Source organism: Crocodylus siamensis, chromosome 3 (genome assembly GCF_052110815.1).
Source record: "Crocodylus siamensis isolate JL-2025a chromosome 3, ASM5211081v1, whole genome shotgun sequence".
Classification (NCBI taxonomy): Eukaryota; Metazoa; Chordata; order Crocodylia; family Crocodylidae; genus Crocodylus; species Crocodylus siamensis.
Genome location: NC_143397.1, coordinates 109,436,547 through 109,452,975, shown reverse-complemented (window position 1 = coordinate 109,452,975; position 16,429 = coordinate 109,436,547). Strand labels below are relative to the sequence as shown.

Sequence of the window (16,429 nt, the reverse complement as noted above, 5' to 3'; positions counted from 1 at the left end):
CCAACGATTCATGCTATGTGTCCTCCAGAACTAAAGAGAAATGGAAATCAATTGCTCTTGCAGACTGTGGTCTCCTGGATTTTTTATTCTGATTTTTTTTCTTAACTGCAGGTCATTTCATGGGCAACAACACAGTGATTGATGTTTTGAGGAGAGAAGGGTATGAGGTAGAACACACTGCTGCTGGACAACCCATCAACAAGTAATATATGTATATTTTTATCATAGTTGATAAGCCATAGAAAGAGAGACATAAATAAGAGCTGTTCCATGTGGACTGTTCTCTGCTATTTCCCAATGCAATTAGTTTCCTGTGTTTTATCTTCTACAAGCTGATTTGGAAACAGAATTTGCATGACACCTGCTAAGTAGTTTTTTAACATGAATTGCAGATATTTTTCCCTGAATTTTCAGGATTTTAATCAGCCAGTTGTTATCAGGAGTGAGCTAAACGTATGCTTTCTTGGGCAAGCTATCCCAGTATAGTAGTCCATGCAAAGGCAAAACTCTGACTATACTGGTTTACAACCCCTGTCCATCTCCCTAGCTTGACACTTCCTGTCGCACCCCCTGTGCTTCTGGGCTCCTATTTCAGTCCCTTCCTCTTCTCATGTGCTTAGCCATTTTCTCTCCTCTGGCCCTTCTTCCCTTATCTACAAGTGTGATATCTTATTACTTAGCCCAAAAGCTTTCCTTTTTTTCTCAGCTGCCAACCTGTATCCCCTTTTCCTCTCTAAGATTCCCCGTACATGCAACTCTGACCTTGTTGTCTTGACTTCTTCTCCAGCAACTGTCCTTGATCTTTTCCAAAGAGTTTTTCAGCCTCTCCACTCTGGAGTAGGCCTCTCCACACTGCCTTGTGAGCCTCTTCTTTCTAATGGATAGATATCAGGGGTAGCTGCTCTTCCTCCAGGTTCTGCTCCTTTTTAAGCTAGGATGTATTTCGATGTTAGTTGTCCTTGATAAGCGTTTCATCTTCATCCCCTCTGGTGGCTCCTCATTCTTTCCTAGCTGTGAGTATTTGTCTGGATTCTGCCCTGCTCCATGCTCTCTCTCCAAGTGATTTCATTTCCCATAATTCCAATTGCCAAAGAACTTCCAACTTTAACTCCTTCCCTCTGAGACCAGAATTGATCTTCCATTGACTTGGCTGTCTCCTATGGACTTCCTGCCACTGTGTCAAATTCGACCTCCAATCTCTTGTCCTGCCTCTTCTCTCTGTTGCCTTGTCTGTGTCACTGTTCTCCTTGACTGGTTTGTCCCCTTAAGGCCAGCTCCTCCTCTCTTCTATCCCCCGCCACACACTCCTCTTCTAGCTTAGTATGTCTACAATATTTCCTTTTCTTCCATCTTCTCACTGCTTAGATCCTTATTCATGTCTCAATCACCTTTTCCCATATTTATGTTGTTTCCCTTTTGCCCCCTTTCTTCTAACCACAAATATTTCCTTCCCTGACCAACCCCCATGCCTTCCAAAGGGGCTGTCTGGGATAGGGGTTTCTTTGTGTTCCATATGTGTATAGTGTCTGGCACAGTGCTGGAGGCACCTACCCAGTAAAGCAATATGAATAAGTAATGACAAGATACCTTTTCTCCTGAGTGGAGCACATGATTTTCCTCCTTGGCTCTCTCAGTCAAGCTTCCTATCAGATCAAATTTTCCTGAGTTTTCTGAAGAGATGTGGAAAGTGTTCTGTAGGGAGAAGGAATCACCAACACATTTACAGGCTGGGGGATGACCCTCTCAGCAGCACTGTGGCAGAAAGGGATCTCGGAATTATAGCTGACTCCAAGATGAACATGAGTCATCAATGTGATGAAGTGATCAATAAAGCTAACCGCACTTTATCATGCATTAGCAGATGCATCATAAACAGGTCTAGGGAGGTGCTACTTCCCCTCTATGCAGCACTAGTAAGGCTGCAGCTGGAGTACTGCATCCAGTTTTGGGTGCCGTGTTTCAAGAGGGATGTGGATAACCTTGAGAGGGTCCAGAGGAGAGCTACTTGTATGGCTGGGAGTCTGCAGGTAAGGCCCTATGAGGAGAGATTGAGGGACCTAAATATCCTCAGTCTCCACAAGGGAAGGCTCAGTGGTGATCTTTTGGCCACCTACAAATTCACTGGGGGGGACAGCAAGGGATAGGAGATGCTCTGTTTACCAGGGCGCCCCTTGGAGTAACTATAAATAATGGCCACAAACTGACAGAGAGCAGATTCAGGCTGGACATCAGGAAGAACTTCTTTATGGTAAGGGTGGCCAGAATGTGGAATGGGCTTCCAAGGGAGGTGGTGCTCTCCTCTACCTTGGGGTCTTTAAGAGGAGACTGGACAAGCACCTGGCTGGGGTCATCTGACCCCAGCACTCTTTACTGCCCAGGGTAGGAAGTCAGACTCTGATGATCTGCTGAGGTCCCTTCCAACCTTAATGTCTGTGAATCTATGAAAGCTTCCTGCACTTGCACCTAGACTTTGTTCAGCTTGGCCTTCTCTATCCATGCTTTGTCATAACTCTATTGTCAGATAGGGGTGGGCATTTACCTTGTTGTGGACAAGCCCTCTAGATATAACTTTCTTATATACAAGTGCTGAAGTCTTAACCTTAATTTAGACAAACACTAAGTTTACCCTTAATTTAGACAGGACCTCTGTGCTTGGCCATATGACTTAAGTATGCTATATTTGAGTTTTGGGTGCGGTTTAAGAAAGAAACTCTTTTATGAGTTTTCTGTAGACCAGCTTCTAAGCGGCTGGGGATTGTATGCCCTACAGGCTACACCACTGTGGGCTGTGCACTGCATGGGCCATACCTGCATGAGCCACAGGCCCCTGGGTGGACCTCTCCCCCCACAACTGCACTGTGCACATGGGCACCCCAGACTCACCTTCAGCTTCTCAGCTATGGGCTCCTCCAGCACTGCGGACTGTGCTGCCCTTCCTTCCCTCCCCCCTTGGGCCAGGGTCAGGAAGTGGAAGTGGGAGGAGAGAGAGGGGGACCCCAGCTGCTGCTGCAGCTGGAGCAGTAGCGGGATGGGCAGCCAGGTGGGAGCTCGGGGCTGCAAATTGACCCTTCTCAGGCTTCATGCAGCCTGCAGATTACCAGTTATACAGCTGTACTATAGAAGAATAAAATATCTTGGTACATGATGGTTTCTGCTGGAAGGAGGGCTTTGGCCAGGCATTCTTTAAAACTTCTTTAGCAATTTTCTGAAATCTAGAGAGAAAGAGATAAAATTTCATAAAATTCCACATAGCGCTTATTTGACATGTGAACAAAAACAGAGTTCAAATCACACAGGAGAACTGTGGCCCCATGGAAATCAATGGCAAAACTCCTGTTGACCTAAATTGGGTCAGAATTTCACTCATCATATTTCAGACACCAAAAGGGATCACAGGTTTCAAAGACTTGAAGGGCAGCTGGGCACCTGACTCCTACTGGAAATCAGTGAAAGCTCAGCACCCAAATAACTGCCTTTGAAGCAGCGTGGTCCCTGGCCCAAATCAAAAGTTATAGCACTTCAGCCAGTTCATAGTCACTGCTGGAAATGAAGTCTTTTCTAGGGTCTGTGATTAACAGCTCCTGATAAAGTCAGTCAAAGAAGATGGGGGTTTAAGCCTTTGTTCAGAAGGACCTAAAAAATAGATGTTGAAAGTTCAAGAATAGTCCTCTCATACCATTTGAAAGCAAGTTTAAAGATAGGAAATTAGTTTAAAACAGGCTGAATACAAAAGAGAAGGAAAACGTTTGAAATGATGTGGAAAATGGTTAATGTGGCTTCTGAGAAGAATGGTAACAGGACACAAAGATTTTCACATCAAGTTCACTCATTTGAACTTGTTTAGGCCTGTAAATTGCCACAAGCTATTGTCAGAGGATAACCACTCTCTGTGAGTAGATCTCAATACAGACCATCATGGACACGTAACCACATCTCTAGGCCCATGGTGGCAAGCTGGACCTATGGTGGCATGGCACAGAAACATAGATCAGAGTGAGCCTGGGGATAGAATTGCCTTTTCAGCCTCATACAGGATCCCTCCTGGCCAAGGGCAAGTCATGTGGAATCATGTGTACCATGCCACAGTCTGGCCTCTGCCAATCTCATCAGTCCCTGGGTCTGTCAGCTTGGTACCTTTCATTTGCCCTAGTATTACTTTATCTGCCCTATCTATTTTTTTTTTTTTTTTTTGCAAATAGTGTGATAAATGTGTAAAAGAAATAAAACGGAATGCCACAAAACATAATATGAATCAAAGGGGGATCTTTTGTGAAAAGGCCTGCTCTCCCTGGGGCATGACAGTGTGTAGTAGCTGTGCCCATCAGGGAAACCTCAACTTCATAGGCGACTGGTGCCTCCTGAGTCAGGGAGGAGCACCAGATGACTGATAGGGGGGTCCCCCAGCAGCCGATCACTGAGCCAGTGGCAAAACCAGAAGTGCACTTCTGCAGGCACTTCCAGTTTCATGGTTGGTGCTTCCAGGAAGTGCACAGCTGATCTCAGGGGGTACACATGCATCTGTGTGCACCTTCTACGCATCACAAATGCTCAACTTTGTCTTAAGGCCACCTGAAGCATCTGTTGAGATACCGTGGTTGTGCCAAGGGGACAGAGAGGGAACAAGAACTGAGCAGCATGTGTGTGTGTGTGTGTGTGTGTGTGTGTGTGTTCATGCTCCCATGGGGAGGAACCATCAGGGAGCAAAGATGAGCAGTGGTGAGCCAGCCCCAGTGGGGCTAGATAAGGACTAGGGCATTGGAAGAGGGCAGAAATTGGAGCACAGGGGGTAGGGGTAGGACTCTCAGTGTGTGGTGAAGGGTAGGGAGGGTAGATAAATGGCTCCAGCCCCACAGCAGAGAGCACTGAGAACAGCTATATATAGTGTCCTGAATATAATCAAGTTCCCAGTGCCTCTATTTTGAGCTTTTAAATAGTATTACTGATTTTAGGTTGAATATATATTGCATAAAATATTCATCATATAATCACAGTCATAATGAGTGCACCTCCTGCCCCCCTCCCCACCTCCTGCAGCTGCTGCTGCACTCAAGGAGAGTCAGCAAGTGTTACACACTGTGGGGGAGGAGGGTGGACTCTGGCCCCAGGGGAGAAGGATGCTCCTGTGGATCTGTGTACCTTTGTGTTCCTTTTTATCACAGGTCTGCTGCTGTTCAAAACATCTCCTGCTGATTCCCCTGCAGAAAGCACAGCAGGAAAGGCTTATGCCCTTAACTCTCTCAAGACTAGGATGCTCATGCATTCTGGAGAACAGACCAGGCACCTTGTCCAGGCAAACAGACCAAGCACTTTCTGCCTATTCTGCATTCACAGGAATGCTTGGATTCCTAACTCTTCTCTGTCATGTTCATCGTGGTGAGCCTAGTATCCTGCCCCCCCTAAAGGAGTGTCAGTCCCCTTTTGGAAGAGTTGTTGTTTCAGAACAGGTCAGATAATGGTATTTAGGGAGTGGAGAATAGTAACTAGGGGACTGTTCAGGTCACCTTAGGTTACCATAGGCAGCATTGTCTTTCAGTGGGGCTTAAAGGTGGATAGGACAGGGACTTTGTGGGCAAGCTCAGGAAGGTACCAAGGGTCACAGAAGTGATATTCAAAAGCTGCTCAAGGGGTAAACAGGTTTGGGGTGGAAATTGAAGGAGGAAAGTTTGGAGGTCAGCTGGTGTTTTGCCGTGCAATCCCAACCTTGTATCAGGTGCCCCTACCAGAGAGCTGCAGGGAAACCCACTCTTCTGAGCTTCTCTCAGCCAGGGCTCTTGAGTATCCTCCCCATTCAGTTCCTGACTTTCTTTTGGGAAACAAGGTCAGATTTTCTCCTCATTTCACACTTCCCCTTCCAAGGCAGGCTTGCTCAGTGTTCTGCATCCTTCCCAACTCTCAACTGTCTGACTGCAACTTGCTTTCTGCTCCATTATAGTTTTAGGTATGGGTCTGGTCCAAAAATAACAAATCCTCACTGCAGTCAGCTCCTCTCCTAAGAGCCCACCTCATTTGGGTTGCAGGGAAAGAAGGGAAGTGCAGGCTTTAATCACATAGCATATATAGCTGGCAAAGGGAACATTTTCACAGTGGTTTGTGTTCTTTCCCTTTCATATTTCAGCCCAAGTCTGTCTCCAGCCTTGTCTAATTCAGCGATGCTGCTCCTTTTCTTCTCACTATAAATTAGTTTCCAGATCGTTCAGGCCTTTGCACCACTCTGACTTGACCCAAAGACCTGAACATCTACTTTCTATGTGCTGAAAAGGGATTTGTTCATGCTACTCCCTGGGGAGGAGGGAAGGAAAATCCCTGCATGCTATACCCCAGGGGGTTGGCTTGTAGCTCTTGCAGCCACATCCTGGTATTGGTCTCAGCTTAGAGCTGTGCTCTCTGCCTTGGAATGAGCACCAGGGGGATAGTGCCTGTCTGAGGAGGGAGAGCAGGGATGAATCATCTGCTCCCTCAATCAGGACGAAGCAGATTTCTCCTCAAGCTGCATCAGCCCCGCTTGCACCCAGGTGAACAGGGTGGATGACAGCTGTACCCCCAACCCCTTAGCCTCTTTGTGGAGCAGGAGTGAGTTAGATCCCACTTGCCCCAACCTTGGGAAAGAAAGAAACTTCCTGTTTGCCCCTGCCTCCAGCCTCGATCATGAAAACATCTCCTCTCTATGGTATATGTGAGATTTGCTGCCCTGGAAACAAATTCAGTTGTGTCCCTGAGCTCTAGGACTGGCCTGGATGGCTTCTGGACCCATGGGCTGCAATCAGCAGGCTGACTCAACACACCTCACCAAAGCTACCCATCCTATATCACCCCCTCCCCACATGCTGCAGAAGCTATCTCAGCATCTTCCATGGATCTCTCTACAAGCATCCTGCTAAGGGAAGACAATGCTGCTGTTCCAACTTTAGCGATAGGAAACAGAGGAACAAATAGACTAAATGAATTGTCCAGTGTCACTTCAGCAGCTAGTAGTAAGGTAGGGAACTGAACTCTGGTCTTGTAGCTCTTAGATTAGTGCCCAAACCATTGGGCTTGTCTTCCCACTTTTAAGCAAAGCTTCTGATCTTGCATTTCTATTTCCTAGAGCTTAGTTCAAGGTGAACTGCAGAACAGGTGTTAGAAGGAATTAACATTTTAACAAAGGGCATGTCTGTGATGAACACAAGTGTCATGTAGAGCTCCTTTGGGTAACAAAAACAGCAGCTACACTCAGGCATGTTTTCTAGGTCCTGTTTTGCAGTATAAATGTACTCTAAGATCCGTTCAGAAGCTGCATCAAGCCATTCATTAATGTCCAGTTAGAGGCCATGTACGTGTCAGCCCTGCTTTAGGAGCAGGTTAGACAAAAATCGGTCATGAATGTTTTTAGTATCGCTGCTCCTGCCTCAGGGCTGGGAGGGGGTATTCTGGATGACTTGTGTTCCTCTTTTCTCCAATTCTTTAAGGGACTGAACAGGAGAAGGGACTGCTCATGGGGGCTAACTCTTTTCATCTGCAGGTTGCTGGTTTACAGGATGCACAGTGGTAGCAGTGAGGGTCATCGACCAGTGGAACAGAGGATGTGATAAATCCTCCACACTTGGAGGTCTTGGAGTCAAGGCCAGGCACACTTTGGCTCCAGCCTATTTGGGCTCAGGACCAGAATCCCAAGCTCTGCAGCAGATCTAATTAGAAACGTTGGGGATTTGCCGATCCAGCTGATTTCAGGATATGGAAAAAGTGCTTAGCACTTAACTGTCAAAGTTTTTGTAATACAGCCAGCCAGATGCACTATGTTGTTCTTAAATGACTGCCTTTTCTCAGGCCAAATCTGATTACTGCTCTTTGGGTTTGATTCTTTTTTTTCCAGGTCCTTTTAATTGAAGAGGATCTGTATGAATTTAGGTCTGCCTTTGCGGGGTGGTGGGTAAATAAACAGCAGGACTTAAGCCAGCATCTGTCATGGTGATCATGGCTTCCTTGTCATTGTACTGAGACCTCCTCTTAGGCCCTTTCAAACTTTTTCACTTGTTTCTCCTTTCCCAGTGGAAAAAACCCGAAAACATTGTCCACCTCCTCTTCATTGTCGCCAGCGTACACCTCATATGTGATTTCACAGGAGCTCCCGCCACATCTGCACGCCCAGAAGGAAGAAGAGGAGATTCTGCCTCACCTGCTGCTGCCTGAGAGCATTGACCTGCTGGAGAAAGGAGACCGGAAATACAAGAAGAAGAAGAAGAAGCAACAGAAAAAGCAGCATCTCCGCCAGTTTAATGACCTCTGGGTCCGCATTGAGGAAAGGTATATACCTGGTGGGGAGGGAGGATGATCTGCTAGGTTGGCTGAGTACCCTGCCCCAAATCCTGTGTTTTGACCTCTTCAGTGCCCATCCAAAGCAGGAGGCACCCTCACAAGCTGCTAGCCAGACACTTGTTTCAATCAGGTTTAGCATCAGAAATGAGGTGGAGACTAAGGTACTTGTTTGCCTGGCCAAGAGAGCTGACTCAACTCGGGAACAGCCAGATCAACTTTTTGACGTGTGCGTTGTTCCTCAAGTGCCTTCCTCCAGCCACTGTCCTCCCACTCGCCACTGAATGTGACTCTTTCATGTTCTCTTATTTCCTTTCCATCTGCTGCAGTATAAGCCCAGTTCTCTCCATTCAGTTGCCTTTTGGAGACATTTTCGCCTATGCAGTGTGACAATTTGAAAACAATTTCTTCCCACATTGCACGTGTGTTAATGACCCAGGACAACAGGGAATCATGTTCTGGCATATTTTTAAGTAAGTTTCTAGATTCAGTCCATTGGGCCTCCATAAACCATTCTTCATTATCATCTCAGATGTACCAGATATGATGGGGAACTTCATACCTTCGTGATATATTAGGTCACCTAATGCCGTAATTTTCCCATTGCTCTAAATAATCCAAGTGACCTAATAATCTAATAATAATCTAATAATCCAAGTTACATGGGAGATGGTACAGTGACAAGTACTCTTCTGGTTTACATGTCTGGGCAACTGTGTTATTTATTACATATAATTGCATATTTTATTTCAATTCAGTTAATTAAATTGATACTAGTTGTGATTGTTATTATTGTGGGTGATATTAGGTGTGCATATGGCAGAAAGCTCTAATGGAGAACACTGACTCAGTAGGTGCCTCAAGTTATGTTCACATGCAGACAAGGTTCTTTGGGTGAATATGATATTTTTTGTTAAGCTGGAAAAAAATGTTAAGCAAGCTTTTGGGTTCAAAAACCCTTCGTCAGGCTCAGGAAGTTTCAGCAGTTGGTGTGTGCTCTTCCTGGATGGAGTGAAAAGTAAAGAAGCCAGAGGCTGGGCTGGTTCAGCTTTACACATGCATTTTTCGCCACTTAATCAGTGGACCATGCCTGGGCCTAGAGCTAATCCTGTGTGTTTGCAAGATGCAGAGACTTCAGGGAGCCCAGGACAATAGGAGGCATTCCAACTTAATCTGGAGGAAGGACAGGGTTGTTAATTTCAACTGCAGGGATGTGCTAGTGCACAGCAGAAAGAAAGGCCCATAGGGAAAACAAAGCTGATACATTTATGTCAGCAGTTACTACCTAGCAAACTGCTCCAGGTATTTGTGCCTTTATGACCTTGGGAATGACTGAGATCAGATTTACTTTTTATTTTTTTGGCTTGCAGTTCTCTCCCTCTCCACCTATGGAATACATTGTTTGAGCTGGGAGCACAATCTAATGCACAGCGGCTGCTTCCAGACATTTAAAAAAACCAAAATGGTGTTTTACTTTAAATTCAGCACACTCCTGTGCCAAGCCCAGTGCATGCCCAGAAGAGGCAGTGCGTTAGTTGGGCTCGGCTTGCCTAATGTCTGTATAGATCGGGTGCTTTAATGGGGCTTTTTTGGTGCTTTTATCTAATAGCGGATTGAATCAGCTGTTAGATAAAAGCACCAAAAAGTCCCGCTGAAGCGCCTGATCTATGCAAATGCTGTAGAGCCAGGTTGAATTAATGCACTGCTTCTTTCAGTAAAGTATGTTTGTTTGTTTTTTTGGGTTTTGTTTTTTTTTAATGTCTGCAGGCAACTGGAGATTACACCACCAGCTGTTTTTAGTGATAACCTCAGAAGCAGTCAGTGATGGATGGGCTACCCAAACAACCTCTGTACAGGGGAGGGTGGAAGTGAACAGAGGTTTGCATTTGTGTCCTGTGGATAGGGGAAACTGTAGGAACTCAGTGCTTCTGCAGTAAGGCTATAGAAATGATTGCCAGTGAGCAGCAATGCCTGCCATGGCTCTTCCTATTAGATTCTTTCCCAAACAGGGACTTCTGTGCTTTGTTTGACTGCAGTGAATCTAGCAGGACTTCACATCACAGATATGCTGTTATCCCCATGTAATGGACAGTTCCTCTAATTGCTATTGGTAGGGGCCTGTGCTGTGCTAACTACCCCATCTAGTGGTAATATTTGATGTATGGCAGATGAAATACAGCTGGTCAGACAAGCCGCTCAGATTTAATACAGGTTTCCCTCGCTTTATGGGGGTTCTATATGTGAGAATTCGCTCTTATGCAATAACCCTTTTTATACCAAAAATTAATTATATGCAAGGTACATTCACTCTTATGTGATCAGTGTGGTGGAAGCCCACAGTCAGCTGTTTTGTGCGGTGCATTATAGGAGTGATGAACACCAAAATATAGTCTCCTGTGTGGATCTGTGCTCCTCACTCGTTGTCTGCGACACGTTTCTGTAGTTGCCATCCTCATTACGGTAACATTCACCACCACCCTGTGCTTGTGTGTACTGACTGCTGTTGGTGAGTACCAAAACTGTCATGTAAAAGTGGTAGAAATGGGTCTGGGGGTCAGTACAGTCAGTCTTGGAACTATTTGTTACACTGGGAGGTGGATTCCCTTTATGCAAATTCTAGTTATGCACCATTTTCCAGGAACGTGTGTACAGCATAAAGCGAGGAAAACCTGTTCTCAGTTGCTACCTTATCTAAATTCGCAGCCCTTATTTATATGTGTCCTTGTCATTGGCCACTGACAGGTAAATCTGCTACGTTTGTTTTGCTTGGGTCTGGGCCATCCATAACTTTGCTCTTATGAGCACATAAACATTCAAGGCCTAGCCAGAGTGATTTAAGGCAGTCTTGTAGTGGGTTTGGCTGAATTGCTTTGGTCTGTGCTCCTGTATGTGTCTGCTGTCAGCCCTGTTCCTTTGTTGTACTGCCAGTTGGCTTCTTTCCAGTTACTGTAGGAGCCTCCTGCCAGGCCTTTTGGTAGGGAATGGTAAGTGTTTTTAAAAAGGATACTAATTGCCTTCAAATTCCCAAAGCATTTTTGCAGAATGCACTTGGGCTCAAATAAAGCTAGGATAGTGCATAGCAGCTGCGGAGCACCAAAGCAAGTGGAATGAACATACTTTTGTCATGGGGCAGGTGGGCTTGCTTTTAATTTTGCTGAAATTTATCATAGCTTCCACCTAGCAATGTTGGGCTGTGTGGCGTTGAGCTGAGTCAGCTGATAGCCCCAAGTCAAATTGGCTGCAACTTGTTATCCACAGAGAGCAGTACCCACAGCTCTCATTCCTGGATGCAGCCCGCTTGTTGCAGGGATGTCTGCTCCTCTGTTGCTAGACATTGGGTAGGGTTCTAACAATTGCTTTTCCTTGTCTTTACTCCCAACCCATGTATACCCTACATATGGGCTTTCTCTGTCCGCCATTGGCAGCAGTTTTCATGGAGTATTGTTTATGAAGCCTACGGAAGAGCCATGTTCTTGCTAACACACGTGCAAACTGGGGGAGGGCTGAGGAAGACCAGAAAGAGCTTCTGCCAAACTGTTGAAAGCATACCCTTCAGTGTCTTGTATGTAGAAAGCATGCTGATTCGCAATCCCATCTCTGCTGTTCCTCTGAATGGCTGCCATGAAGCCAAAATGCTAGCCTCAGGAGATCAGGAAGGCTGCTCTTTACTACTTCCATGAACCTGTCAGCCATTCATCCAGTAGATCCTGACGCTGGGGCAAGAGAAACTTCCCCATCACATTGCCCCCCTTATATACCACTAATTCCCTTCCCTTACAACCCCATATTGAAGCTCAGCTGCATGGTAATTGTAGTGTGAGGTGGGGGGTGAGTTGTTGCTCAGGGCATTCTGCTGTCATTGACATTGGGTATCTATCCAGGTATTTGGATAGGAATGTGACCCATGTGTGTTTCTGTACCTTTCCCCAAGGTTAAGGGCAAGAGCGTAGTGCCCAGCCAGTAACAGCAGGGGTAATCTGAGAGTCCTCCTCTCAGTGTGGAGGGCATGTCTGTGCAGGATTGCCTTCATGGGGGTGGGATCTAGATTTGAACGTTAAGTCCCTACTCAAGAAACATTCTGCTGATGCCAATGTCACAGTCAGCTATTGTGCTATTTCCAGCCTCCCCTGTTTTGGGAAAGGTCATTGGGATGGTAACCCAACAGCCCCAAGCACATTCTGGATGCTATCAGATTCCTAGACCCTTGTCTCTGGTTTTTGCTCTGAGTATAGCACAGAGACTGAAGCTGGGGACTAGATGTAGAAAACCAAATGACACTGAATCCTGCCAGAACAGTAGTGCTGGGCAGACAAAGTGATCTGGTGGGGATTGGGACACATCATAGATGGGATTCAGTCTCCCCTTGTTACTGTGGTTCACAGCCTTGGGGTACTTTTGGATCCTGTGCTGCAACTAGATCTCCAAGTAACAGTGGTAGATAGGTTTCACCAACTCCATCTGATGAGCAGGTTGTGACTTTCTTTTTAAATCAGATATATGCCATTATCTATACCTTCATCACTTCAAGGCTACACTACTGAATTGGGCTGCCCTTGATGAGTTTCTGAAAGCTTCAGCTGGTGCAGAATGTGGGGACCCACCATCTAATGAGTTTGGATCACCAGGAGCACATAACTCCAGTTGCTCCCAAAAGTTTTCTGGATGCAATTCAAAATGCCAGTTTTGACCTATCAGGCCCTTGAGGATCTAAATTCACAGCCCTTATTTATATACATCCTTGTCATTGGCCACTGACAGGCAGATCTGCCAGGTTTGTTTTGCTTGGGTCTGGACCATGCATTACTTTACTCCTTTAAATAATCTGGGCACTATATACTTAAGGAATCACCTTCTCCCTTATGTCCCTTTGCAATCCCTAAAAGCAGCTGAGAGGAGCCGCCTGCAAGTACCAGGTGCCAAGTTTGCTTGGTGAGACCACGTGGGAGATCATTCTCACTAGTCACTCCTCTGCTCTGAAACGCCTTCCCCCTTGAGGTCTGCAAGGGCTCAAGCCTGGGCATCTTCTGGAAGCACTGACAAATCTTCTGATTTGAACAGGCATTTAGCAGGCAAGACTAAGCTGGGATATTGTTTAAGGAGTTTTTGGTATATATATAATTGTAATATTCTGCTTGCTTTTGTAATATTGGGAGGTACCCCACAAGCTGCTTCAGACCCTCCTCTGGCCGGGTCTGCAATAGGCTGCAATTTGATTCCTGGTTCATTCAGTGTTCCCTGACCAGACACCTTTTGTTTGCTTTATAGTACCACCGACCCACCTCCACGGATTCGCATCATTAATGGATATATTACAGTGGAACCCCAGCCACGAGGACACGGGCGATCCAGTCACATCCAGGCAGATGCCAGCAGAGCTCATGTGCCTTTCCAGTCTCTGTACCTCTTATTATTGACTTTGGCTTTGCATATGCTACCTGCGCTACAATGAGACTTGGCATTAAACCACAGGGGCCTTGTCTAAAGCACAAATTTTGGGGGGAAATATAGAAGAAAAGACTGTCCAAGTGTGACACTTGTTCTGTGGAATGTTCTCGAACCTCCTCCTTTTCCTGAATCTGGACCATTAACATGATTAACTTGTTTGACATGCCCAATACAGGAGAAGATACTTTTAATGAGAGCCATTATTTATCCTTCTCTTGCAGAAGAATTATTTCATGTTATCCCATAATGCTTTTGGGAGATGTATAATGTTGCTGTAACATAGCTGCTGTTTAGCTGTATGAATTTGACTAAATACATTTTGATTTTGGTTTTGGTTTGGAAGTTTTTTTTATTGATTGCCTTGTGAGACAAAATGTTTTAAACTACCACTAACTTGTTAATTACCTTGGCTGGAAGAGAATATCTTGGTCACATCAGCAGGACTGAAAGGAAAAGCTTGGTCCTATGTCTGCATTTCTTTGGTTTCTCACCAAATTATATATGTAAGTTTAAGGCAAAATATTCAAAAGCATTTAAGTGACATGGGAATTTTAAGTCCCATTGAAAGTCATACTTAGGACTAGCATATGCAAACCAGTCTACCACAGACCCAGTATTTAGCACCTTCTTTTGGTAGGGTTAATCAGGAGGTACTTGTAGCTAGAACATCCCTGTCTCCGGTAGATGTTACAAGAATGTCCTAGTGAAGAATTTTCTTTAAACACTGACTGATAAATATTTAAGAAAAATAATTTCCTAGGGCAGGGGTTTTCAACCTGTTTTAATAAGTGTACCCCTTCTGTCTCAAAAATTTCAGCTAATGTACCCCTTTATATTAAAATTATTTGGGTGGGCTGAGTGCACACGTGCATGTGCACTCCCCCCCGCCCATAGCAGGTAAGTCTGTGGGGGAGGGGAAAGGACCTTGGGGGGCAGATCAAGGCCCCCATGGTGAGGGAGGAAGTGGGGCACAGGCAGGGTCTAGGGTGAATGGGGCCCTGGCCAGGCCGGGTCGTGGAACAATCAGAGCCAGGACCATGGGGGGCTCTTACTGCTGTGCGCACCCCAGCAGACACCCAGGGAGGCATTGCCCTCCTGATCTGTGTGTGGGGCGCAGGCAGCTGCCACTGTGCACTGGGCTTTGTGTGCCACTACAACTTCCCCAGCAGCGGTGTGATGCCATGTGCCTGCCGCTGCCAGGCTGTGCCACAGCCCCTGCCCATCTAGTGGCGGGACACGTGATGTTGCACGGCTCCTGAGGCAGCTGCAACAGTGTGCAAAGCCCAGTGTGCAACAGCAACCGCCTTTGCCCCGCGCACAGGTCAGGGGGCCATGTGCCCCCTGGGCGTCCACCGGGATGCACGCACTGGTGGGAGTCCCCCTTTATCTCCTATGACCTTTTTAAGTACCCCTGGGGGGTACATGTACCCCCGGTTGACAGCCACTGTCCTAGGGAACTTCTCAAAGATACTGTAAGCATTTATAGATTTTCTTCTAAAATAACAAACAGAAAAGCAGATTTGAGGCTCCCAAAAGTAAAACACTGCCTCTCTTCATTAAATATTTATTGTTTATTTTATATTCAGCTTTATACTTTGGGAAATGCTTTCTTTCTTTTGCTAGTGCAATGACCCATTGGGAGTTTTATCATGGATTTTAATAGAGGCCTTTGCTTTCATATTCTCTCCTAAAGCTTTCCAAATTGTTTCTCTGCTAAGTCCTGTATTGTACCCTTACAATAAACACAAGCAAAGAGGGATATGACCATTACTCAATGCCTCTCAAAACTGCAGCAGCCTGCTGAAACCTCCTTTGCGCCATTGGATCCGAATTAATGGAAATCAGGGGGATAGTGATGACTTCTTTTAACCTTTTGATAATGTGTTTTATCTTTAAAGGACAGACCTGATGAAGAAACCTTGGAAAATGGTTGTCTGTGGTCTCCCTAACACCTTCTGCTTGTGCTTGTTTGATTTCCTCTCATTCCTACCTGGGCTCCTCTTTTCACCTGAGGACCTTGCTCTCTCATTATATTTGGAATTATTATTAAGATGATTATTATATGCAGCCCATATAGCAGCAATAGGCACTACAGCAGGGGAGGGCAATTACTTCAGGTGGAGGGCCACTTACTGAGTTTTGGCAAGCCTTCGAGGGCCACATGACAGGCAGCCCAGGACAGATAAATACTAATTTTCTAAATTTTTTAGGGGCCCTGTGGACCAGATAGAATGATCTGGTGGGCTGCATCTGGTCCATGGGCCACATTTTGCCCACCCCTGCACCACAGTCATGGTCCAGGGGTTGTGCAAACACAGAGCACAAAGCTGTTCTGTGCCCCCAGATGCTTGCCATCAAATGGGAGCTGCATTTCTGATTCCTGTTCTTTTGTGTGGGCACAGATGCTCCATTGGTTCTCTAGAGGGGTAAAAGGGAACAATGACACTTCTCTCTACCTCTGTCTTCAAATGCAAAGTCATACTGATGATGCCTGTGTCTTACACATCATGGCTGCTTGCACATGTTTAAAAAAACCAACAAAATGGTGCTTTTCATTAAACTTTGTGTGCTCCCACACTGAGCCAGCGCATGCCCAGAGGAGACAGTGTGTTAGTTGAACCCATTTTGCCTGACGTCTGTATAGATCAGGCACTTTAGTGAGGCTTTTTGGGCACTTTTATGTAATAGCTGATTG

The 16,429-nt window shown here is 45.8% G+C and overlaps 1 protein-coding gene across 2 annotated transcripts in view; it reads left to right on the top strand.

Moving 5' to 3' along the window:
- TRABD2A (TraB domain containing 2A) overlaps positions 1-15,387 on the top strand; it is a 180,280-nt gene extending 164,893 nt beyond the window's left edge. For both annotated transcript variants that reach the window (XM_090037260.1, XM_090037258.1), the window contains 3 exons: positions 112-202; positions 8,026-8,280; positions 13,555-15,387. In XM_090037260.1, coding sequence (XP_089893386.1) covers positions 112-202; positions 8,026-8,280; positions 13,555-13,738 — 530 coding nt within the window. In that variant the 3' untranslated portion in view covers positions 13,739-15,387. The remainder of the gene's footprint in view (positions 1-111; positions 203-8,025; positions 8,281-13,554) is intronic.
- Positions 15,388-16,429: the final 1,042 nt, after the last annotated feature.